Below are 26068 nucleotides of genomic sequence, written 5' to 3'. Positions count from 1 at the left end.
TAGTATTTTCCAGCAATTGAAGTAAAGCTGGCTGGGCATGGCACTGAATTTAAGAAGTCATGGGCTACTATCAAACATGTGCCTGCGTTTGGCCCAAGCCCCTGTGGCCCAGAAGCCTGAGGGACAGCCTTGCAGCTAGAAGCTGGAGGTGTGTGGGATGGCAGGGATGTGAGCAGCATTACTGACATCTGGTGATGAGCTGGAGGAATGGAGCAGGGGCTAGCAGGCCCCAGGGAGCACCTGTGTACAAAGGCGGTGTGCCCCCTGGGTCTCACCGGCAGAGCATGGTCCCTTAGGAGCATCAGCACCTGCTGCAGAGCGTCTGGATGGAAACAGAAGTGCAGGCAGCGTTGGAATCGTGCTCCTAACAGTGAGGTACCAGAAGCACTCCGCTCAGCACTGGCAGAGCTGCCGTAGGGCCAAAGCAGCCGCTGGCGCAAGTCCTGTGGAGCTCTGCATGGGCCTGCTCAAAGAGAGGCTGCATTGCTGCGGGGGGCTGCAGCTTGGGGCACACACTGGGGCTCCTATAGCTACGAGTCAGAGATCCTTGAGGTGCCCCCTCAGGAGGGATGACTCCAAGTGTCATGGGGCAGCCCCACAAGGCCCTTGTGTGCTGGCAGCCTGCTGAGGGAAGGGAGTTTGCCTTTGTGTGCCTCATCCAGCCCCGAGGTCCTTTGGCAAAGAACCAGCACCACCCAGCCCCACAGGGTGAAATGTGCTCAAGGCTTCCAAATGGATGACGTCTTAAAGCCAAAGCTCATGAGAGAAACTGAAAAAGACCAAATATTGAAATAAAAATGTAAAGTAGCATCACCATTTATTTCAGAACGTCTTTTTCAGAAACCAGCACAGGCAGCGACTTCAGAGCGAGGACGCTGACGGCACCGGTACAAAGCAGTAGTCACAAAGTGAGGGGAGTGAAGGGGGAGACAGAGGCATCTGTGCAGTACCAGTGAGGGGAGCAGCACTGTGCAGGGAAACATGACACTGTTCCATTGCCCTAGGGCTGAACACGATCCCAGCGGTGGCAGAGGCCAGTGGCAGACCAGCGTGCATGAGTGACAAGACTGCACATCATAGATCTGTAATTAAGCAGTCTGATCTCTTCGGGACATGGGCTAAGCACCACGCAGGATGGGGTCTGGCCTGGGCTAGGGCAGGTCTTCTGGTGATTTTTTAAGAAGCCAGAGATGAGAAATCTACATCCACCCTGATAAGCTATTCTAAGATGCAATTAACTAGTAGATTAATTACCCTTGCTATTAAAAATGTCTCATTTCTAATATGTGTTTGCTCAGCTTCAATTTCCAGCCACTGGATCTAGTTTCACCGCCAAGTGCCACTCGGAACTGGCAACGCCAACCAAACTCTGCAGCCTGCCCCCACAGCAGCTCGGCAAGGCGCCACCATGGGCCAGCCACAGGTGCAGTGTGGCGACGGAGCTGGCGCTCAGCCTGCGCACCCGCCGTGCTTCGTGAAAGGGCACTGGCAGCCTTCCTGCCTGGGAGCCCAGGACCCAAGGACAGGCGCCTGCAACTGCATGCAGGACTCCAAGGATCAGCAATGGCACATCCAACCACCCCGCTGCAAGGCTCCCGTGCCAGGGATCGCTGGCAATCTGTAACTCACTCATGGCTCTTCCCTGAACCCTATCCAATTTCTCAGCATTTTTGGAAATTCTGACCCCAGAGCAGGATGCCCCAACAGCAGAGAATCCAAAGAACTACAGTCACTGGGCTCCTGCCCCAGGTTTCTCTGTGTAAACATACGTTCCACATAATGAAAACCAAGAAGTCAATAAATATTTCTGATCTGTATTTGAAACAACAATGGATAATATTAATATTTCATAGTGGTAATGAAACACTTTATTTTCCATCAGTAATGAAGGAAGATGCTGAAGAGACACTGTTTAAGTAATAATTTTTATAATCTGTAAGAGGGTAACTTACATCCAAGAGTATTTAATTGGCTAATGAGTTCACCGAACCACTGATTTTTTTTTTTAATAACAAATCATGGCACACTGGGCAACTTAAGGTAACTGGGGGTGGGATGGGGGTGGGGTGGGGGTGTCAGGGGTGTGGAATCCAACGTCTTGTCAGTATTTAAATGTGTTCACATGGATCTCCAAGAAACTACTGAGCAGTTAGTTCAACACACATCCCAAGCAATCACAGACAAGCAGTCAAAGGATGTCCTGGGTAAATTACTAAACACTAGAACTCAAATTAATGTTATTCAAATTAATGTCATTTGAAAGAGGTACTTTCAAATAATTTTATCTATTTTTTTTGTAAGCCTACCAGTTTGATAGAGCTAACTGGATATATATGGCATGCTTAGACTCCTGTAAGTCATTTGACACAGTTCTGCATGACATTCCAATATGAAAAATCAGCTGTGTGCTACAGTCAGTGTGATCAGTATTAACAGATTTGAAAGAACTGGATAGCTGGGAAGACTTATTCTATATAGCCATTTGACAGATGTATTTCTAGTTGTATTCTATTCACATCTCAATGCTAGAAGTTATTAGCAATCAGGGAGAAAATAAAAACAATTGCTTGTGAAATGATTGGGGTGGTGAAAAATGAATTGTTGGGATGGTAGAAATAACACGTGGCACTTCCTGAAGACAACTTGATCTGGATTGCTTGAAAGACCAGGTTCACGAAAAACCCGTTTGGCACATCTAAGTATAAGGTGCAACATATAGGAAAGAAGAATGTGGGCTTCGTTTTAAAACAGGGACAGCATCCTGGATAGCAATATGAATCTGAAAAACATTTAGAGGTTGTGACATATGCTATCTGAACACAAACCATGCTGAATGGGAGGGCATCACTGCCAAGGCTGTCCTCCTCCTGGACAATGTAAATTATCAAGTAATGTCAAATATGAATCTAAGGTTCCTGAGGCATTTGTGTAGCTCTCATACTCACACGGCTAAGAATAACTCTTACACCGTCATAGTGCAACCACATTTTGAATGCTGTGCACAGCTGTGCTCCCTTCATCTCAAAGCGATGCATTAGGATCAGTAAAGGGACAGGGAAAGTCTGTGCTTGTGGTTAAGGGTTGGGTGACAGTTTCCAGGCAGGGAATGACAGAGCTGAACAGAAACCCAGCCTGAGTAAGGAAAGAAATTACAGGGATTGTTGTTTTGAACAACACAATGAAGAGGAACAGACTAGATTGCCTATGTATTCTTAGAACACAAGAATTAAGGGGCATCAAACGAAACAAGAAGGTGACAGTCTAAAGACAAATAAGTTACCACTGCCACAAGGATACCAGGATGCTCAAACATACATGGGTCCACAAAAGTGACTGGTCAAATTTATGGAGGAAGAAAAAAAAATAAACCACTCTACAACTGCTAAAGGTGCCCTTTTGACTCAAAAGTACCTGAAATATAATTTACAGAGCTCAGGGGTGGGGATGGACATCCTAGGTAAGAGCTTTTCCATAGCTGCTTTGTCCTTGTACCCTTCTAGATGTACCGTTGTGGTTTACTAGCCCACCTTTTATGGCACGTAATGATTTTTACTGAGGAACAGAAAAGATGAAGTAAGAATCAAGCACATATTCGAGGCTGGGAAGCCTGCAGGGAGATGCTGATGTAGCTGATCTTTCAGTTAAAGGAAGGGAATGTGTGGGATAGGCAATGCTTTGCCTGCACAGAGAGGGTCAGAGTAAGACCCAGAGGCTGCAGCTAGGATGGAAACGTCTGTCTAGAAATGGGATGAGGTGTTTTTTTCCCCTGAGCACATCGCTTGGACAGCCACGCTGAGAATGTGGCAGTGGCCTCACATTACTTCAGCCAGTCATGAGGATGTCTCTTGCTGACTGCCCTGCCAAAAAACCCAGGTGGATGCTGAAGCAGGAACAACAGCATGTGGCCCCGAGTTAACATGGGACAGAGTAGCAATCAGCAGCTGCCTTTGCTTATGGCAGTTGGTAAAAATGCATCAGAACCACATGCCTCTGTGCTAATAATTCCCATGCTTTCTGTCCTCAGTTGTGACCATAGCCCTCACACTCAGGACAGCTACATTTCCCTGGCATAACTCCTGTCCCAGCAAGTACATTCAATGCTGCATTACAAATTTCTCCTTTAGAAACCTAAGAAAAAGTTGCACAGCTTGTTATATTGCCAAAACATGCTCTGAAACATCAAACCTTTTTAATTCCGTCCTTGTAAATGTTTTTAAAAATCAATTGCTAATCGATTAGCATAACTGAGTGAAACTCAGCGCATTTGTTCTCAGCCTGCACTTAGCTTGAACTTTTCTGATTGTTTCAGTTCTGAAAAAAGCCTTGAGTGCCCAAAAGCTTTTCTGGTGGGTTTTTTGGATCTATTTTGTTTTCTTTTCGTGTTGTTTCCCCCCACCCCCACCCCCAATTAAATCAATGTGTAAAAGATACTCCCCTTTTCCTACTAGCCTCACATTCCTTGAAAATGGTTACTCAGTGGTATCCTTACACGCAATGAAATCATGCCCTTTTAATTTCAATGGGAACACAGATAAGATCTAGCTTATGAAGATCCGTGCCCAGGGATGGTTTGCCCCTCTCGGCCACCTTCTACTTACACTGGAATCCCAACGTAGCTCTGAAAGGAACCCTGGAAATTCACCCACAGCCCCAGCATGGGTCCTTCGTTACAACAGGTGCCTGCCTGTGCCATGGCACCTTTGTCCAAACAGTAACTGGCCATGCCAGGAGCTGGCCTGCCCACGTGTGTGGTGGCACTGCGTGTGCCTGTGCTTGCAGGAACCTCCGTCAGCCTGAGCTGCCCTCAGCACCCAAGTGCAGAGCAGACTTCAGAACTAGCAAAAGTGATCAGCAACACCTGAGGCATGGCTTTGAGTCCAACAGTTGCAAGAAACAATTACAAAATAAAGCAAACCATTAAATTCAATCCTTCCCTCTCCTTAAAGTGACACTATCTTAGTGGCTGAGTGCACATTACTGAACATAAGTTATTGCAGGTATATGGACAATGTTGGAAAGAAGAAGGACCAGAAAGCCAGCCCCACATGTACTGCTGTGCAGACTGCCTTAATACCAAAGGTATCGTAGAACCACGGAATCATTTAGGTTGTAAAAGACCTTTAAGATCATCAAGTCCAACCATTAACCCAGGCCTGCTAAATCCACCACATCCCAGGCTATGCTGCCACCAAAAGGGACAGACATTCCTTCTTCTGCTTCTCCTCCAGTCATAGACATGATCTGGCTAAAAATGAACACTCTGAAGGGGTGATTAGAATTCAGGAATATGACTCTAGGACCTGATCCCACAAACAGATCACCCTGAACAGACACATGAGCTCAGCCAGCAGGAAGGTGGTGACTTCAGGCTGGGTTCCTGCACCGCTTCAAGGGAAACGTGCTACTGATCCATGGTAGGACTGCAGGCCATTATCCAGGTATTTTAAAAGCTTTGACTCTCCAGCTCCCTTCATCCCTGTTTTGCAGATAGTCTTGGTACATCACCCTCAAGCCCACACCTCACCTCTCTGCCCATGGATGTCAAAAAGCACATTGTTAAACTTCTTTGAGATATACCATCTTTATACTGTCATAGTAGCACCTACCCATTCAGGCTGCCACAACTGGCTTCCTGACACCTTTTGTAAGCTTGTAATGTGTAAACACACTCCTATTGTATCCCATTAGCATTCATGCTGTGGTGCATCACTGCTGCAAGCACATTAGGAACAGCACACCGAACCTCAAATAGTTATTTCAAGCTTGCCACCTCAGAGCAGCATGGACCACTTGTGTAAGGTGGCGATAATTAAGGTAGTGATAACTAGGGGAGCAGACTTATGCCCTGCATCCCAACAGAGGCAGAAAAAGACAGAAGCATTGGGTTTGTCAAACTGCTTAGACTTCAGATCTGTGTGTTCCAGCATCCTGGCGCTGACATGGACATTAACAGAGGCCTTGAAACATCAGTGCACCAAGAGGAGCAACCTGCAGCACTGCCCCACAAACTTCCGCCAGCCAGCAGTTGTTTAGGTGCTCCTTGAGAAGCGGGAATGGAGCTAGCTTACAGGAAACCTTTAAATGATGGTCAGTGCTTTGATTTCTTTACAACTCTGTCATTAAGTTACCCTTTACCTTGTCTAGAGTGCAGCGCAGCCCAGGCAGAAGCATGTAGGCCTGCACTCTGCTCTGGTAGGTGCTGGCTGCTCTGCAATCAGGGGACCAGCATCCTCAGGGCACGCTTCCCCCTGGCCCCACATCACAGTCAGTGCAGGCACAAGCACTGCTGTCCTGCCCCAAGCACAAAACCAGGCAGTCCCAGACACTGTACCTGCATGAGGACTGTTTGTTTAGGAGGCCTGAGCCCACACCCATTGCACATTCCCCTATGTCTTCTGAGAAGCAGATGGATGCACAGGTCCGAGAGTGCACGTCACCATGCATGGCATGTCACATGGACGAGCTCTGTCAGGACAATCTTCAAGGCAAGGCAGAAGTACTCTGGTACGTATAGAGAAGAGCTAGAGTTTATTCCAAACACCTTTGGGCACAAACTGTAAACAACTTGACTACAGAGAGGATCCCAACAAATGCCCGGGGCACTGGAGCTGCCTAGTTCAGGTTAGAGTTTGTAGACTTGGGATAGGGAGACCGATACCCTACAACTGAAACTGATCAATGCAGCGTATTTGCTCCTTGTCCCACAAAATGGCCTAATCCCCCTATCTTGCTTTTCTTAGTGAGTATGGAGTCTGTCCTGATTAGTATGGGTAAACAGGATGCTCCAAAATAGGTGTGTGAGGCAAAGCACAAGGCTGGCTGGGGCAGGGACACAGCAACAGGTTTGGCACAGGGGGCTGAAGTGGCCTGGCAGGAGGTATGCGAGGGGAAGGGGTTAGCTGGGAAGGCATGGACGGCACCTGCAGGGATGGAACATATGCAGAGAAAGGTGCAGTAGGATTGGAACCACAGCCCTTAGTAGAGAACATCCTCGAAGCTGAGCAGCAGGAAACGGTGCAGGGCACTTGGCAGGTGCAGCTGAGACAGGACAAGAAGCAACCGGCCCTCCAGGAAGGTCCTGAGTGTGCAGCGAGCCAGGTGCTGCAAGGAGCGAGGTCTCCGTTCCAGGGAGAAAAGTGACTGGTAGAAACATGGGTATTTCTGCAGAGAGAGGAGAGGACCAGAGGCAGATAAAACTGAAAATGTCACCCTGGGAGCAGAGGGAGAACCAGACATCCCTTTACCTGAGCCACCACAGTGCGTCCTCCCTATCCCTATACCCCACACAGCACCACCCTGCAAATCTCCACTCAGCCCCTGTCCTGCCCCAAGCCCCCTCTGGCACACTGCTGCGGCAGCCCAGCTGCATGCCCTCCAGCCAACAGAATGCATTTCCTAACCTGTACGACCTCTGCTGGAACAGCTTCCACCCAGTCCTCGGAGATATGCACATGATCATAGCTGTTCATCAGGGCTTCGATGACACGTGGGCAGGTATGGCAGTACCGCAGCACCTGCACCAGGGAGAAAGCAGATGAACACCACCTTTGGGCAAGGTCCTGCAAGTCCCACTATGCCTCCAAAAAAGCTGCTCAGAACCAGCTGCGGTAAATCCAGGGGACGAATGTCCTTCCCTCACGCTGCGCCAGAAGATCAAAACCACTGATGGTGGGAAATGCCAGAGCACCACTCCTGCAAGGGGGGCAGCTGAGCCACCACCCAACACACACAGTGCACTCACATTCAGCACCACTGGGCCCCCACAGCCTCTTCTCAGATGTAGGACTAACTTAAGTGGCTGGGATGCAGATCTCCTTCAGCTGCCTCATGGCTGCAAGTAGCTTATAAGCAACCAACACTCCTGCTTTACGCCAGGCTCCTTTCCTCACATTTCCCTAGTTAGAGCGCGAGTTGTTCTGGGGCAAGGACTAACACCCATTTTGCATGCAGCAAGGCTAAGGCATACTGCATCTCTGCCAAGGGCTGCACAGGGGTCTCGGGGATGTGTTGAGCCTGTTTGGCAGGGGACTGCACTGACCCTGTATCTGTGCTGTGTGCAATGGGTGGCTGAAGAGGTACTGTGCCCACGCCAGCTGCTACACAGAGCCCCAGGAAGACATCGCGCATATTTTGTGCAACACATCTCCAGTGTGTACCACATCCAAGCTGGTGCTGTGTATCCTACACCACCAGTGTGGCCTTCGGAGCACACCCCACCCACGCATAGCTGCGCAGAGGCAGATCCCGCCCCGGCTCTTGGCTCCCACTCCCTACGGCCCAGGCCAGCAGTAGCTGTCAGAGTCTATCCCGGCTGTAGGAGTGATCCTCATTATCTGGCGTTAATAGGAGATTAATTAGTGTTAATTGTTGATTTTCCTGTATTTTCCCAAAGGGGAGAGCAATCTGCTGATCTCCAGGCTGGGTAATTATTGCACTGCTCAGGAATTAAGACAGGAAATTAACCCTTTGTGTGCTGGTGCCTTGCAGAGACAGTATGAGCTGGAGGGTATACCCCAAAGAGGAAACACATCCCCTGACAGGAAAAGGGCCAACACTTTCCAGGGCAAGTGATTAGGGAAACTGGGTAAGTATTGTCCACACAGCTTAGCAGGCAGAAGCAGGAGAGTTCTACAGGAGAACATACCCCAGGAAAAAACCTCAGGGAATCCCTTACCAGTAACACCAGTTCCCCTTCCCCCAGCCACTGGGAAGAGACAGGCAGGACAGCAAGCTGGCTGGCACAGAACAAGCCCTGCTGTGACAGAAACATCACTGGGGCCCTGATGTTGACAGCCTTCCCTTCCCACCATGCACAGCTGTGAGCACCGCACCTTGAGGAGGGAGCCAGGCCAGATGCGGATGGCACCGTGGTTGAGCAGGGCTCGCACCACAAGCTCTGGCTGGTGCTCCAGCTTGTAGGCAGTTGCTTGCAGGATATTGTGCAGTGCTGTGTTGCCGCTGTAGTTCATGACATTGACGTTTGCACCCCGGGACAGCAGTAACTCTGCTATTTGAGAATTGGCATTCTTGCAGGCCAGGTGAAGTGGGTGCTGACGGTCCCTGTCTGCAGCATTGATGTTAGCACCACTCTCCACCAGCAGCTGGCAGACCTGGTAGTAGCGGTCCATGTCCTGAGGCTGATGGGGCTGAGCACAGGCAGAGTTCAGTGGTGTCTGCCCCTCCTCATTCTCTGCCTCCAGCTCAGCCCCGTGGCGCAGAAGCAGCTGGACGTGGTCTGTTAGGCCATACCGTGCTGCTACATGCAGCACTGTGTCATCCTCCTCCTCTGTCCGACTGTTGACGCTGGCGCCATGCTGCAGCAGCTGCTGGACACACCTATGTAGGCCAAGATAACTCAGTGACAGGCTCTCCTCTCCAGCTCCCATACTACTTCCCACCCCCATGCCTGTACCATCCCACAGTTTTCACTTTTCCTGAGTCCAAAAAATCACTGCCAAAAATCCTCTTGTGCCCTGGAGCAGTGGTTATAAGCCAGGATGACTGGTGAGCAGAGATACCATCATCCTAATTCTAGCTAACTCTCCACACATCTTTAATAAAGTGTCATCACACCCAAAGCCTGCCCCCATACCCCCATGGAGGCCTGTCTGCACAAGCAGGCAGCGAGATGGCAGCACTAAGCTCAGCTGCATCAGCTGAGGACTAGAGCTTGCAGTTGTCTGTGGGATTTCAGAGGTGACCCTCGTGCAGGAACAGGCAGCAAGGCCACCCCAATCAGCAGCCATTGCTGCAGCCACCAGCCCAGCTGCAGGGATGAGTAGGGACCCTTCTACACAGGGTGAGGCTTGGGGATGGGGAGGCCCACTGTGCCCCTGGGGAAAACTCACTCGATGGAGTCTGGGCTCTTGCAGAGGTGCAGAGGCTTGTAGCCATCCTCAGAGACGGCCTCGGGGTCAGCACCAAAGCTGAGCAGCAGGCGCACACAGTCCACGCTGGCTGCTGCACAAGCCTCGTGCAGGGCAGTCTTACCCCCTGGTGCGAAGTTGACAGCTGCCCCCCTGAGCAGCAGGAGCCGCAGGCAGTCTGTGTAGCCCCGGCTGGCTGTGATGTGCAGTGGCGTGGTGAGCTCCTGCTCATAGCTCAGAGACCACAGTCCTACAGGGAAAGAGAGGTCAGGGAGCCATGTCCAGCCACACTGCACAAAAACACTGGGCCCAGAGCTGCCCTTTCCCCCAGGGTACCTGTGGTACACCCCCACCCTGAGAGACTCGGGTACCCCCTCAAGGGACTGCCAATTCCTTCTCTGCCACGTCGCTGCCTTTGGACCATCTCAAAGCAAAGATCTGGGGATGACTCTGCACAGCCGTGATGACGGAAGCTCTAAGGAGCAGGAGCCCTGGGCAGGGGCTGCTCCCAGACAGTGCAGCTCAGTCAGGCAGCACAGGGTTTCTGTTGACAGGAGTGCAGCGGATGAAGGGGCTGGGGCACAGGCAGGGCTGAAAGCAGCAAGGTGGCTGGCAAGAGCACCATGCATGAAGCACCACAAATACAAGGAACCAGGCAGTAAAAAAAAAGAGGGGCTGAAGCAGGCTGCCACGTACAAGGGACTCAGACAAGCCCTGACCATGGTGCAGACAAACAAGCTTCAGCAGAGAGGGACATCTAGGGCCTAGGAGAGAGCAAGGGGCTGAAACCTGCCAACTGTCAAAGATGCTGACCTTGCTGGAAGCATTGCTGAACTGGTGTGGTCTGCAGGCAAACACCCTGCAGCTGTTACAGGAAAAGGGCTCCTTAAATCACACTTGTTGCTGCCTACCCAGGCTGGACTAGAGGACTACATCCCAGACTGCATGACATGTTCAACATTACATCCCTCTCACCTCTTTCTCGCAGAAGCAGCACATGATCAACTTTATTTCCCAGGGCTAGTTTCAAACTAGATCATCTCAAGGACCTGAGACAGGGCTGTGACAATTCCTTGCCCAGCACAGGCCACAGGGAGAACCAGCAGCTCAGAACAGGCTGCAGACAGAAAAGGCACACAGAGCCAGGCTACAGGGCCAGTCACAGAAGGAGTACAGCCGAGGGCTTGCATCTCCCTTGCCCAGTGGGAGAACTCAAGCAGTTCCCAAGCACTTGCACAACCCCCCTAGAAGGGGCAGGTGCCCTGGACACCTCTCACGCTCCCACACATACCCTCCCGCAAGCAGCACAGAAGAGCCTATCCACACCCCGGTGCTCTCACCCCCATCCCCGCTCCTCTGTAACCCAAATAGCACCCATGACACAATCCCAGCAGCAGCAATGCCACGCAGCATAAGCAAAAGGCTCTGAGCCCCTCTTCAGCTGGGCCACGCCACCTGCCCACTGCCTCCCTGCATACTCAGCCGGCGGAGGTTGAAGCGGTAGTTTTTCCACTCTTCCAGGTCGCTGGTGTCAAACACAGTGTTGGGACTCAGGTTATTCTGAGGGTCACTGAGGATCTCTGCCACAACCCCCCGGTCCCCTGTCAGCAGGGCCTGCCAGTAAGCCTGGGGAGGGCCATCCACCTTCCGTGTGCAAATGGGCTCCTGACTCTTATCTCCTCTACCTGTGATGCTACCCATGACGCAGCACCCAGACCCTGCACAGAAGCCAGAGCAGGACCTGCTGCTGCCTCGCTGGCCAGGCTCTGATCCAATGGGTCCAGCCCCACCAGCGCCCCACACTCCCTCTGTGGGCTGCCTGCCTGCTCCAGCATGCTCCACAGGGAGGGAGAACATGCCGTGTCGCTGTTTGGCCCAGGTTGGGTACAGCTCAGGTCTCGGCTTTTCTATTCTGGGAAACCTTGTGACCAAATGTTGGATCAAGAGGCCAGTAAGGACACTCCTCTCAGGCAGCAGTCACTGGCTGTGAAGGGAAAGCACCTCAGCAGGGCAGCCTGAAGGGTAGAAATGAACCCAGGACATCGCTAAGACAAGAGAGAGAGAAGCAGTCTCATGCCCAGCTACCCTGCTGTCACCCAGCTGCTGCCCAGATCACAGCAGCACACTTTGGTCCAGCCCTTGGCTCCTTGCATGTCTCCAGCACTGCACCCCCTTGACACTTAGGCAGGTTCTTAAACAAGCCACTGGACAGCTCTTTTTAATCAAAGCTCAAAGCCAAAGGACAGGTAGAAATAGGTACGAGGATGGGAAATGGTGCATTACAAGTGAAGTAAAAATGTAGAAGGTAATTATCCTTTAGACCCCTTCCTCTGCTCCTCCTTGAAATTCAGCCTGGCAGAGAGCTCCTGCATGGTTTAATACTCCCTTTCCCATCCTCTGACAGTCTCCCTACTTGGGGTTCCCCACTGCTGTCCTTTCACCGGAGATGGCATTTTCCCCTCTCCCCACTTAGTTGTATAAACACACCCTGCCTGTACTTTGGTTACAGAACAGCACACGTTTCTCACACTTCATCAGCATGGTGTGCATTTTGTTCAGACTGTATGTTCTAAAGAACACATCAAACTGCATGGAGGACTACTAGTGTTTAGTTTAATTTTTTGTCACAGAACTATTCAGATTATGCAGCTAAAAACAAGTGAATTGACCCCAACGGACCACAAGCAACAATTACCTGGGGGACCAGAGAAGAGTGTAAGATAGGGAACTTTACCCTTCTCAGTAATGAAAATAAATGACCAAGTTCTATACTGACAGCCTCCAGCATGCTTTATCTGTGCAGACCTCACCACTTTGTCTAGCTAAAATGTAGTGTGTGAAAGGGTAAAAAGAGGGAAGCACCTGGAAGACTTTCTCACCTGATGGGATCCTCTATTCCCTCAAAGATAAAAGCAGGTATCCCATGAGAGCCTGAGGTTCCCTAATCACAACAACATCACCAGGGAGGCGAAATGCTGTGTGAGTTAGTGTCAGTAACACCATACAATTTACATTCCTCTGGGCTTCTTAAAATATCAATAGGGATGACTTGGGAAAGACCAGGTCACTAGAATCCGCTTTGAAGGTCACTGGCTGGGTAAGTTTCAAGAAACTGTCCCTACAGACCAGTGAGATACATAACCAAAGCCTTAGGCAGCATGAAGGTTTGCTTTGGGTTTTGTTCTGTACCCTTACCTGATAAACCTGGCAGCACATTTTTGGTTTGTGTTTGATGAATGATCTTGTTCAATTGGGTTTTTCATACCTTGAAACTTGGGTGACAAGAGCAATTTCTGCGTAAAGTTGTTTTACACCAGCTGTTCTGTTTTCTTTGGGGGACAAATCTTTACAAGCAGACTGACTTGCTGTTCAAGCATCTGGCAGCCCAGCACAAGACAGGAGTTAAACCATGCAATCAATATTTTACTGGCAAATGGTCTCAGTTACACAAAGGGTAATACCTTTTGTATTTTTAGTCCTAAGTAGACTGTAACAACTCAAAACCTGGGTTGTACATCTTGGAACTTGGTAAATAATCTTCACCACCCACAAGTAACAGCATTTGCGCCTGCAAGCCCACCCTATCTGTTTGCCTCCTTGCTAGTGTGGACCCCCACAAAACGCTCTGTCACGGTCAAGCTTTATCAGTGTGCTCCATAGCTCTGTGCCGTGGCACCTTCTGGGAAAGCGGCTTGCATCAACAGCTCTTCCATTCTGGCACAGGGGGATTTTCACCACCAGTCTTCTGTGGAAAAGAGTGGTGCAATTATGGCCCCCACACACCTGACACTCCCCGCCTTAAATTCTGTGAGTCTGCCTGCACCACGCTACTCTCAGACAGAGGCAAGGACAAGCACGCTTCCAGATTGCTAAGTACATCTCCCCCTTTAATGCATCAGCTGTGCCGCTTGCTGAAAAGCTGATAGATGACATCAATGAGAAGGTAAGCAAAAGGGACCAGAGTGCAGAAGCCACAAGGTGTATCTGAGCAAGGTACAGATGGGAGGAAACACCAAGGATGACCAGCTTCTGCCTCCTGTCACTTAGGACAAGCTTGCTTCCACCACCTCTCTGGTAGACGAGATTTCTGCTCCCCTGGCCCAACCCATCTCACAGAACAGAACAGCTTGCAGGGTGCAAACCCTGCATGTGAAAGTAAGCAAAATACCAAATTCTTTTGTTCTGGAGCAAAGCTCCCCTCCAGCTGATGACTGTTAACCCTTCCACATCAGCCCTCCCCTGCAGCTTCTTAAAGTCAGCATTAGCAGCACGGATCGATGGCTCTGCTTCATGCCTGGATTTCATCACAGCAGCAGGTAGACATGGAGCCATCGTGGCTTGGTCCCCAAGCAAACACAGCCATGCCTCTTGCTCAGAATATGGGCCAAGGTCTGCCTGAAGGGCACTGCTAAGACCTCTCCAGTGTTCCCAAAGCACCTTGCTGCCTCTAGTTTCCAATTAACAGATCCAACTTAAGATATAAGGCAGGAAAAGCATCCTTATACCACCTGATGCCTTCTCACCCAAGCACCCTCTCCACCTCGCACATACTTTACATCTATCCCAGCAATCTCTTAACAGGACAGTCCTGATGCTTCTCTCCAGCAGCCCTTCCAAGGGCCCTGTTCTCACCATTTCCCAGTAGATCTGCTTCTGCCCACCTTCATCAAGCTTGCTACCATTTGTTCTACAGCCCTGGAATCCTCCTTCCTCACCCAAAAGCCTTTCTTCCCAAATCCCTCTTCCACTGTCTGTCCCCCCGACTGGGGGTTCCTCTCAACACTCTTCTTGGGCGTCTGTGCTCTTTTTCTGGTCTCCATCCCGGCACTTTCTATCCCCATCATGTCCCAGCCCTGCACACCCACCAAGTTTCCTGCTAGTCCAACGTAGCTCATCACCCTTGGTCTCAATAATGAGATTGACAGCTGCGCTCTTGGTGAAGTACTTCTGCACCATCTCCAGGTCCCCAGTGAAGAGCGCATTCTGGACCAGCAGGTCCCGGCACTCCAGTGGCTCCAAGCGACTGTTCCGGCATCTCTGGCCAACTAGGCTCAGGCTGTGCTCATGGTGGTAGTAACAGGGCCTTACATGCCGAAAGCACTTGCACTGATCCAGCTGCTCCTCATCCAGCTGCAGCAAGCACTGTGTGGCAGAGCTGAAGGTGCAGTCCATCACGGGGAATGAAAAGGACACATCTGAACCACACAGTAAACAAGCTGCTGCAGGCAAAAACCTCTCATCCAAAGCTATGTCCTTTGCAGGTTGCCCTTGGGTCCCAGCTCCCCAGCGTCCAGCTGGATTCAGGCACAGCCTGACTCACCCAGTATAAATAGCCCTGCTTGGCAGCTCCCCTCCACCACGAGCTTACTTTCAGCTGCTGGATGCAATCACCAGTACAGATTAACCACAGGAGACAAGTAGCAGGCAGCCTTGAAACTCTCTATGTGCTCACTTGTTTGCTCTGCAAGATCTCTGCTCTGCACAGCACTCCCATTTGGAAAGAAACGGGGCAAGGTGGGGGCAAGCACAGTGGGGCCTCTAGGGAAAGGCCTGCAGCAAAGTGGTGTCAGAAGTCATGAGGGACTGAGTACAGAGGCCTTCTCCACAGGGACCCAAAAACCTCTCACAAGCACCCACCTCCCTTCCCGCCCCACCCCCCACCTTGGGAACCCAGCATCTCCACCAGGGCAGCAGGGCTGGCTGCTGAGGCACAGCTGAGCGGAAGAAAGGAAGGCATGCAGGCAAGCCCTGGGAATAGCAGCTTGTATGACATGAACCAGGTTTCCTGGCAATAAGGAAGACAGTCTCCTATGCAAACCTCCAGAGGCTGGCAAGTGCCTTTGGGCTTCTGAGGGGTGTATGCCCAGCTATGACTGGAGGGGTGGACTGCATAGCAGGTCACACTTGGAGGGGTGAAAGATGCTGAAAGCACCCTGTCCCACCCCTGTTATCACTGCTCATTCTGCAGGACACAGAGCAGATGCCATTAGCTAGGATGTTGTGGTAGCCTGACATAGGTTTGGGACCTGTTAAATTTAGTTTACTCTCAAATTACTTTCCTGCAAATAACCTTTTATTTTGCTGTGTCCCTGCCAACATGAGAACCTTCCAGCTGGGCAGGCTATGAGTGCCAACAATGGCGACAGGGACTCATTAGCTGCTGGTGGAATTTCAGCCCATATTCTCTACCCAGCCCTATAGCTAAGGGTGTCTGGGATTGCTGAGCTGACACAGAGACCTGCCAAGGGTGCCTGAGGACTAACAAGGGTGGCCATGCATCCAGACCACATGCCTCTACCCTGAACTGCTACACCGATCCCCTGACTTTCTCCTGGACCATGCTGCCTCACTGGACACAGCTTTGTTGGAAACTATCATGTTGGCCCAACTGACTTACCTCCAGGACCACACCACAGGCAAGTTGTGTCACTTGTTTAATATTAAGTAAGTATGTGGCTAGAGGTTTTTGGAGGGTTTGGGTGAGGTTTTTTTTCTTTGTTTTGGAGGTTGGGTTTTGGGGGCGGTTGTTGCTGGCTGTTTTTTTTTCTTTGGGGAGGGGGAAAGGTTTGTTTTTTCTTTAAATCTGAACCCATTTAGTCCTTACCCTGTGAACTTGGTTCCAAGCTGTGACAGAGATCTTTCTGGTGTGGCTGCAGGTGCTGACCAGACAAGGAACAAGGGCTTTGCTCATGTTCCTTTTGGTGGCTGTTTCCAGCACAGACAAAAGGCCTACATAAGAACTGGGAAGCCTGAAAGGGCTTATGAACCAGTTCCAGGTCTGCCAGCTGCCTTCAAGAGTTGTCAGACACATTTCCCATTGCCACTGCAGATACTTTACACCCATGAGCAGTCTGCAGCATCTCACTGGTATAGCACTGGGGTCACAGGCACACTTGTTCTCCTGTGGGATGCAGTGGCTGTATCTCCAGCCCCACTTTGGAATCCACATTCAAGCTTATTGAAGTGAGTGTCCAAGCACAGGTGTGAGAGGAGGGCAGATCCACACTGGCCAGAATTACCTGCTGACCCTCTGAAGGGGCTCAGGGCCTGCCTCACACCCTCACATGCTACAGGACCTGCTGAGGAGTCAGGCAGAAGAGGCACTCATAGGTTCCTCCCTGTGCTCCTCTTCCCTATCAGATTCCTACACCAAAGAGCTGACAGGTCCAAGAGCTCCCAGACTGATATAGGCATTAAGAATGGCAGTAGATGCCACTACTGTAAGGCTTTCCATATAAGCTCTGACTCTCCCTTCAGACACAGCCACAATCCAAACTAGAGACCTTTCCAGCCTCATCCACATGTGGTGAGCTTCACAGTGGTCACCATGCCACAGAGCCCCATCACACATGTATATGTACACACATGTCCAGTGGCCTTGTTTTAATTCTGTACACACACTGCTTCCAAACCCTCTCCCCACTCAGTGGTTTGTCCTCCTCCTGCACACAGTGGCCAAAACCTGATAAACAACTGTTCTGTCCCAAAACAGCATGTACAGAGCTCATCAAAACAACTTATCTTTAGTGGTTTGGGGGTGGTGGTGGTGGGTGTTCCTTCTTATTTCTTTTCTTTCTGTGTTTCCTTTGTGCCTCCTTCACTTCTACTGTCTCTTGCACTGCCTGGACCCACCTTTTATCCAGTTGTAATAGTTCAAGACTGTCTTGCCAGTCCTGCAGAGAGAGCAAGTATGCAGGGGGTAAAAGAACACTGCAAAGGAGGGTGGCAGCGCAGAAGATAGAAATCGGTTTGGGGCAGGAGGAAGGGCTGGCCATTTGTCCAAAGCACAACATAAGTGAGACAAGCAGGCTGAAAACAACTGGAAAGGAACAGTCAAGGAGGGGAAGGCAGAAGGGACAGGTTAAATTGCCGGCAGCCTCCACCAGCCTCCCCTCTCTGTAGATGGGACCCACTTGTTCAGCAGCTACAGGAGCTCACAGACTTCCACTGCATGCTCCTTAGCCAGCTGCAGCATGTGACAGTGTCAGCACCAACACACACAGCTTGCACGATGTGTCCTTGGCTGTAGCTATCTGACACCTTGGCCAGGGCACTGATACCCAAGCTACTGGTAAGAAAATCCTACTTGCTTTTGCATCAGTCACCACCAGGTCTCTGAACAAAGCAGAGAACCCATGGGAGGACACCATGGCAGGAAGGGTGGAGAGAGCATGACAAATAGGGTATCTGTGTCTGACCAGAACAGAGGCTCAGTGCAACAGCCTCAACTTGGGGAACATGAAGTACAGAGGAAGTTAGATTCTGTTAGTTTGTCCTTTTCCTCATCTCTAAGGAGAACTCTTAATTTCTCTCAACCTATCTTTCCACCTCCCACTGCTCCTGCCACCAAAACCAATGCAATCATGCTTCCCCCAGCCATGGGCTTGGGCACAGAATCTATCAGATTCTGTAGATCTGGGCACAGAAAATAAAATACACAGTACTATTCATGCACCCTGCAACCACCCAGAAAAGGCATCTAAGAGGAACACCCTGACTGCTAGGCTGAGGCCAGGTCCCTCGACATCACACCCAGAATGCTGGCAGAGCTTGCATACTCAGGCAGTTTCAGAGACCTTGGGCTGAGTGGGTGTGCCTTTTAGCCTTTGCACCAGCTGCCCTGGGAGATCTCCTCCCACTCCCATGGCTAACAACAAAAACCCAGAACCACGGCACCACAAAAACAAAAAAAAGGACAAGAGACAAAAAAGCAACACCAAAACCAACAAAAAAACCCTACCAGAAAATAAAACCTACAGAATACAACCAACCACACACACTCCTCTCAGCAGAGCCTTTCCTTCATGTTTGACAGGGCTCTGGCATCTGCCCTGGCCCCACAGCAAAAGAGGTCCTTTGCTTGCTCTGCCTGACAAGTTACAGGAGGGAAGTCAGGACCATCTGTCCCCTCGGCACTGTCATCTGGCAGCTACTGGCACAAGGCTTTACCTTCAAATCCAATTTACTGAGTCTACCTACTGTACACTCCACAGCAGGCTGCATAGTCTGGGTGGGCAAAAAAGCAGGCTTCTCCTCACTGGTTTTGCATAACATCTTCACATCTGGGGCACAGGTCTGTCTGTTGCACAGATCAGCAGCACTCAATCCTCTGGCCTCAGTGATTTCAGGGCATTTAGCAAGTCCTTCCCCAGATGCTTCAGATCTGTCTGTGATGAAGAAGAGGGTCTTCAAAGGTCAAAGTAAAGGGGTTCACGTGCAATCCCATGACCCAAGGCTGGCCAGAGGGAAGATGCACATCCTTGCAACGCGTCACAATTTTTTTTCAGTGATCTCACAGCTTCTAAACATTGTTGCTGATATTGCAAGAGATGTGTTTTCTCTCTTACTAAATAGTCTGTTTTATGATTACACCTGCCTGCTGTTGGGGGCAAGATGAACAGAGTGAGATCAGAAAGGTTACAACATATTTATTGTATGAGTAACAGAGCATGAGAGACATGTTGGAATGTCCGAGACATTTAGAGGAATTCAGAGGACCAACTCCTGCCTGTAGGTTTGCATGGGCTCAGAGGCTAATAGTCATTGACTTGAGAAGGCACTCCCTGGAGCATACACAAGCAACCCCACACACCCTCAAGAAGCATTGCATGGGTAACTATCTGCCCATGAGAGATATGTCAAAACAAAACTGAGGTACCCAGCCCCACAGCTGTTACCCAAATTGGTATAAAGAGACAAGGTAGAAGTCTGTCCATGATGCAGGACAGAGCAAGGGTGTTGGAACTGGAATCTCCAGCCCAACAGTAATGCAAGTGTGTCCATTTACATGTGCTCCTGTGTGTAACGAAGTATGTCTGTCCCCAAAAGACAGATATGGGGAGAATACCTTGCTACTGGCAAGGTCATCTGCAAGCTACAAGCCTAAAGACATAGCATATGGCCCTATCAGGTCAGAGACTACTCAGGAAACCATGATATTACATAGATATTAGCTGCTCATATGCACTAACATGATTTAATAAATGCCGCCACCTTCAAAAGGTTCTGATGACACATGGTAAGCTACCAGAGCCCATACGGTGCACTTTGTTTTCAAGTCTTGAACTATTAGCTCTTCATTTTCTACCTTAAGCATTAATAAGCCCTAGTTTTGTTTTACTGTTTAACCTCCCAGGTACACAGAAGCTGTACACTAGATTGAAGCCAAAAGCAAAGTACACACCTCTACCACACAACAGATGAAGAGAAAGAGGGATCCAAAAGAACTACCCTGAGCAGAAGAAGGGGGACCAGCAGCTAGCTCCTGCTAGTCTGCAAAAGGTTAACACAATAACTGCAGTAGCCAGCCACTGCTGTTTTGTGAAGGCCTTTACTCCAGCAAGTACAAGGAGTCCCTCCTGTAAGCAGAGGTAGCAGAAAGAGACCTCACAGAGCTTCAGACCAGGCTTCAAGGAACGAGTAAATAGAACATGACTGTTCCTCAAAACACTACTGAGCTGAAGCCCTCATTCACAAGCAGGGCTATGAGATGTGGACCACAGAGACCCTCTTGGGGGTAGAGGAGGCTGTCGTTCAAATGTTTGTCAGGACTGCTCTTACACAGCAGCACACAGGTTGGAGTGGTAGCCACCTGCAGTAATACCTTCTCTGTCAATCAGGAGCAACTTGCTATGGCACAAAGTCATTCAGAAGACCTTTCCAGGCTCACTTCTGTCACAAGCAAAGCCTGCTTCTCATGTCATATTACTGACAGCTGCAGCAACTTTGATAGCTGCAGTGTCAGAAGCAGTAGACAGAGGTCTTAACCAGAGCTAGAGTACAGATGTCCAAATGGGGATCACCAGTTCTAACAGCCAAAGCAGTCAGTTCCAGGTGATCCAGCCCCTTCTCTACCCACAGCCTCGCTCAGTTACTAGTTCATAAGCTATGCATTCCTACCCACAGTGCCCGAAACACTGGGATCTCTTCCTGACTTTACTACTTCCTTTGCCTTTCGTGGCTTATCTTCTTGGTCCACTGCCACATTCAGCATCTGTGCTCCTCTCTCAACAGCTCATCAACCTGGATAAAAGATCACCTCTACATAGCACCTGGCAGACTCCTGGTTCACCTCTAACACCACACCCTACTGTTCTTCAGCTCTACCAGGAGCACTGTCCCTAGAGGCCACACCACATGTTAGCCATTCCCAGCTTAACTCCCCATGGACACAGGCTGCACAGAGCACTAGTAATTCAGAGGAAATAGTCATGAACACCTCTAAGCCTGAGAGCTCTGGTCTCAAACCCCCCAGGTCATAAAAGCCTTTCCATCCCCCTTCAGAATCTTCAAGCAAAACACCCACAGTTGCCATGCATCCACCAGTACAGGCTATGACTGACCCACTGGGAGACAGCTCTGTGGAGAGGGGCCTGGGGGTGCTCGTGGGCCCCTGGGGTGTGTGAGGAGGAGAGTGACCAGCAGGTCAAGGGAGGGGATCCTCCCCCTCTACTCTGTCCTGGTGAGGCCATGTCTGCAGCGCTGTGTCCATTGCTGGGCTCCCCAGTTCCAGAGACAGGGAGCTACTGGAGAGGGCCCAGCAGAGGGCTACAAAGGTGATGCAGAGACTGGAGCATCTCCTGCATGAGAAAAGGCTGAGCAAGCTGGGCCTGTTCACCCTGGAGAAGAGAAGGCTGAGGGGACCTTATCAATGTCTACAAATACCTTAAGGGTGAGTGCCAGGAGGACGGGGCCAGGCTCCTGCCAGGGGTGCCCAGCGGCAGGACAAGGGGCAGCGGGCACAGGCTGCACCACAGGCAGCTCCTGCGGAACCTGGGGACAAACTTCTTTCCCCGGAGGGTGCCGGGCGCTGGCACAGGCTGCCCGGAGAGGCTGTGGGGTCTCCTTCTCTGGAGCCATCCCAACCCGCCGGGACGCGGCTCTGTGCAGCCTGTCCTGGGAGAGCTGCTTCAGCAGGGGGGTGGGCTGGGTGGGCTCCAGGGGTCCCTTCCAACCCCAGCCATCCTATGAAGGTCCACAGGGCACATTCAAGACAATGAGAGCCCACAGCCCTCACCTGCAGGCAGATCTTTTTCTACCCCTCTTCTGTGTATTGATCAGCTTCAGGTCACAGTGCTGAACTTCACCAGACTCTTCTAGCTCCATTTTGCCCTACCTCCCAAAGGCACTGGGGCTCTTACCCTGGGCCTCCCCTTCTCCACACCACATCTGTCAGGAGAACATCTCATCTCCTCATCCATCGTTGTATCACACCCTCTCTGCTTGTGTTTCAGCCCACTGCCACCATCAGGTAAGAACAGCTGCCCTCCCTGTTCCCTACAGCACCTCTGAGCCATCTCCATTTGGGAGGGCAGCTGCACAGGCAGCTGACAGACATGAACACAGCCTGGCTTGGATGAGCTGGACCACAATGCACATGAAAAGAAAAAGCTTGGCAGACAGACCAGCTAGGTTCTCCCCACCTCCAACACACCAGGCAACACTCAGGGTCTCAGCAAGGAAAGCCACGCATCCCATGCACGTGCAAATCCAAATGCCTGCATTTGGCACTGGCCACCATCCACACCAAGATATGCTAACAAACAAGCACCTGGAAACCTCAAAATGGGCTTATGCCTCTTGCACCACAGCTGTGGCCACAAGAAGTAGCAAGAGAGCAGCTTGTGCATAGCAAGCCCTTTGCACAGAAGATGAAACAGTGTCCTGAAGAATAAACCACCACAGCCAGTCCTATTCTTTGACAGCAAGGTTAAGGTTTCAGCTGGAGCCTTACTACTCACAGGCACATGCAGAGGGAGAGAACAATCAGGGCATACACCACACAAAACCATCTACAAACTCACACATATAAGCCCTGCAAAGTTCCAGCCATAAAATAGCAGCTTCTGGTTTCTTGATCTGAGCTGCATTTACAGCAGCTCCAGTCCCCTCCCAACCACAGCATGCAGCCCCCTTTCTTGGGCAGTACATAGTGACTTTGATTACATCGAGTACATTGATTGCTGGCAGGAACCTGGATGAAAGCAGCATATCCAGGCTTGGCACTTCCTTGCCCCACATTATATCAATTAGCACCCCTTCAGCACAAGGCTGTGGGACCCAGCCCCTCCATTATGAGGCCATCCCACCACGTACATTTCCCAAACACACTGGAAATTCAGACTCACCAGTCCTGGGGCAGGGTGGTGGAAATTCCACCTCTTGAGAACTTTTGCTGCCTCAGACACAGATAGGCCCCACATTTTATACCCTTTTCTTCCTCCTCTAATCTGACAGCCTTTGCCCCTACTCCAGCTTTGCTTCTGCCCTCATATCTGCTTGGCAGTCTTTTCTGAGACAAGGACGCTAGAGCCATCCATTTCCTGTTCAGGAAAGCAGCCAGCAAGGTGACTGTGCAAGGGACATAGATGTAAGAAACCAACATGCCCTTAAGTATACCTGGGGGCTCGATCCTCACACCACTAACATTTGGTCACAAGGTGGCACCAAGCAAAACCACAGCTGGGACCCTGCCTAGAAGGGGCTGAACATGATCAGGAGGGAGAGGACAAGGGGAGAAGACCAAATACTGCTCACGCCACCAAGGCAAACAGGACAAGGGTAAAGTGGCATCACAAGCCTTGTACTGCCACATAGTATTTCTATTTCTGTTGGGAGGACAGTGGAGGGTGCTCATGCAGCAGTCTGGCTGCCCTCCCATTCAGCCACTAACCAGCACTCACAGAACCACACTGAAGCTGCTGCTTCATCAGCTCCCTCATACCTAGTCCCTCCAGCCTATGTAGCTTCCCGTGGACATTCAAGAGCACATGCTGATACTTGGCTTCATAGTCAGCTTGGCACAGGTGCTGTAAACTCTTCTCCACACTGTGCCCAGAGCACAGCAGCTGGAAGCCTTGGGGCTGCGGAGCCTGGAGCCTGAAATAATACAAGTGCAAGGGCTTGTCAGAAAGTAAGCACAGTTCTGCATTGAGCATGGAGCACAGGTGAAGGACAGGATACCCGAGACATTCCCATCACCAAACATGCCCCACACATCCCCATTCCAGAGGCCAGCACCCAATTGCCTGGACCGTGTCCCTCGCTCCTCTTGCTGCAGACACCAGGCCTACCTTATCAAGTAAATTTCTCCCTAGAGCCAAGCAGAGGCAGCCATAGTGGGGAAGAAACATTAGAAGCATCAGAAAGAGGTTGTGTGGGGAGTGAGCAGTGTGTGTGTAAACGAGCCTGTAACGAGTTTGTAATATGCATGTGTGGCACGGCCTGCGCAGCGTCATCACAATGGCACAGGCACTTTCCCGCCTCATTGCCTCCCAAATGGATTTTAAATATCATTCTGAGGACACAATTATTTAAAACGCTGAACTAAACACTCACTAATGGGAAAACGGCGTGTGGCCTGCAGCAGCCATTCCTCATGGGGCCACTCTGCCCATGTCATCCTCTTCTCCAGCCCCACACCCTGCATGGGGGTACATGGAAGCATCCTCTTCCCACTTGGAGACCACACAGGGTACCACTAGGTAATGGTCCTGAGCCCAGCCCAATACACATTACTTGTGTGCGAACATACTTTTTGTCACCATCTCGTTTCTGTCCTCAGGCCCCAGAGGAGGCCTCTACCCTGTCCCAAGCTTCTCAGTACTAGGGGCACTGCAAGCCAGTCCCTGGGGCTCTCAGTCCCCAGCTGCAGCTCTGCATCAGGAAGCACCTTACCAGACAGCAGCTTTTTCAGTCTCCCCCCTCATGCCTGACAGCAGGTAATACAGGGCTATACGAGGAACAGACATTAAACGAGGATGCCTTCTGACCCCCATTGTTATATGGCTCTGGAAATTATGGATATCAAATAAGACTTACTTTCTCACATAATTAACTTCTGAATACCTCCCCCATCCCCTCTGCACAACCCCAAGCAGGGGAGATTAAGGAAGCAGTATTATTGTTGCCTACATCTAAGACTCCAGAGTGAACAGAAAGAACAAACAGGGAAACAAACTCCTTGCAATAAACCTTGCTGGAGAGAACGGGGATGGAGACACAGACCTTCAGTTCCCACTACAGAGCCTCAGACAGCAGTGTGTGTGTTCACAGGGGAACATCTGTCTGACCTTTGATCATCAACCTTCTCCCATTCTCCAGGCAGGGATCCTGGGCTGCCATGAGTTAGGGACTCAAGAGTTACCATTACTTATAGACAGCCCACCTCTCAGACCAAACCAGGAAAGGGAAGGGACATAGACCAGCACTGTCCCCACACACCAGCAGCTGAGCACAGAGAGGATGAGAGTTCCTTGCTGGAACCCTGGATGCATTTCAGACATTCATATTTTAACAGCTTTGGCATCACCAGAGCTATCCATCACCAGCTCATTTTCCTCCAAGTGCTGAACCATTCCTGCCTATGCTATTTGGAACAGTGTCTAATTACACACCAGAGCAGCCACCTGGCAGCACTGCTGCCAAGGGATGCAACAACATGGAAAGAGCAACGCATGCAGGTCTGCACACTGGTGCCAACCTCCATTCCCCAAAACCCTCCCTCTCCTCAAACCTGCACCACTCATCATAGACTAGAGAGATGCTCTGCCTCACAGTCCCCCACTCTATGACAGAAAAGAGCCCATGGTCTTAGAGTCATTGTTCTCTTACAAAAAGGAAAAGAGAACACTGGCATTACTGATACTTGTATAAATGCTTTGATTCAGTTTGTCGCACTGGTGTTCTTTTTGAGGGGGTTTGAAGAGTGGACCCAAGGCAAAAAAGAAAAGCTGCTTCTAGCCCACAGGCACATATAGCTTTGTAAGAATGAAACAGATTGACGCAGACATGGGGCCAGAGACAGGCAACATGACAGTGCTGCAGTACCAAGAATTCTCTGGGGGAATTGTAAGGACACAGGCAGACCTGGAAAGAGACAGACTCACAAAAAGGCAGTCGAAAGACACTTTGGAAGAGTACCTGCATGGGCTCAAGAGTTAATGTTTGCTTTTTACTGTAAGCCAAGTGCTTCTGGGTCATTCTTGCAGTGACCAATTTCTTGTGAATCCCTGTTGGTTGACAGTCCACCCACTCCTCCCAAAGCAACTTCATTCAGATCTCACCTGATGCACTAAAGCATCATGGCACAAACAGGACATGGAGCCACAAGTCCACTCTGAGAGAATCTCAGCTGTGGAGCCAGTCTTCACAAGAGCTAAACTGTGCTAAGTGTGCAGAGCGATCCCTCACAAAAGGAAGGC

At 50.5% G+C, this 26068-nt stretch overlaps 1 protein-coding gene across 1 annotated transcript in view; it reads right to left on the bottom strand.

Annotated features, from left to right (window-relative positions):
- Nucleotides 1-1817: 1817 nt before the first annotated feature.
- Nucleotides 1818-26068, bottom strand: part of ASB10 (ankyrin repeat and SOCS box containing 10) — a 28024-nt gene continuing 3773 nt past the window's right edge. Inside the window, exons 3-8 of the mRNA XM_037386820.1 lie at nucleotides 23590-23744; nucleotides 14732-17539; nucleotides 9849-10116; nucleotides 8832-9336; nucleotides 7401-7514; nucleotides 1818-7161 (exon numbers count right to left, since the gene is read on the bottom strand). Coding sequence (XP_037242717.1) covers nucleotides 6976-7161; nucleotides 7401-7514; nucleotides 8832-9336; nucleotides 9849-10116; nucleotides 14732-15038 — 1380 coding nt within the window. The 5' untranslated portion in view covers nucleotides 15039-17539; nucleotides 23590-23744 and the 3' untranslated portion in view covers nucleotides 1818-6975. The remainder of the gene's footprint in view (nucleotides 7162-7400; nucleotides 7515-8831; nucleotides 9337-9848; nucleotides 10117-14731; nucleotides 17540-23589; nucleotides 23745-26068) is intronic.

This window comes from Falco rusticolus, chromosome 4 (genome assembly GCF_015220075.1).
Source record: "Falco rusticolus isolate bFalRus1 chromosome 4, bFalRus1.pri, whole genome shotgun sequence".
NCBI lineage: Eukaryota > Metazoa > Chordata > Aves > Falconiformes > Falconidae > Falco > Falco rusticolus.
This window is presented reverse-complemented; position numbering and strand designations above follow the sequence as displayed.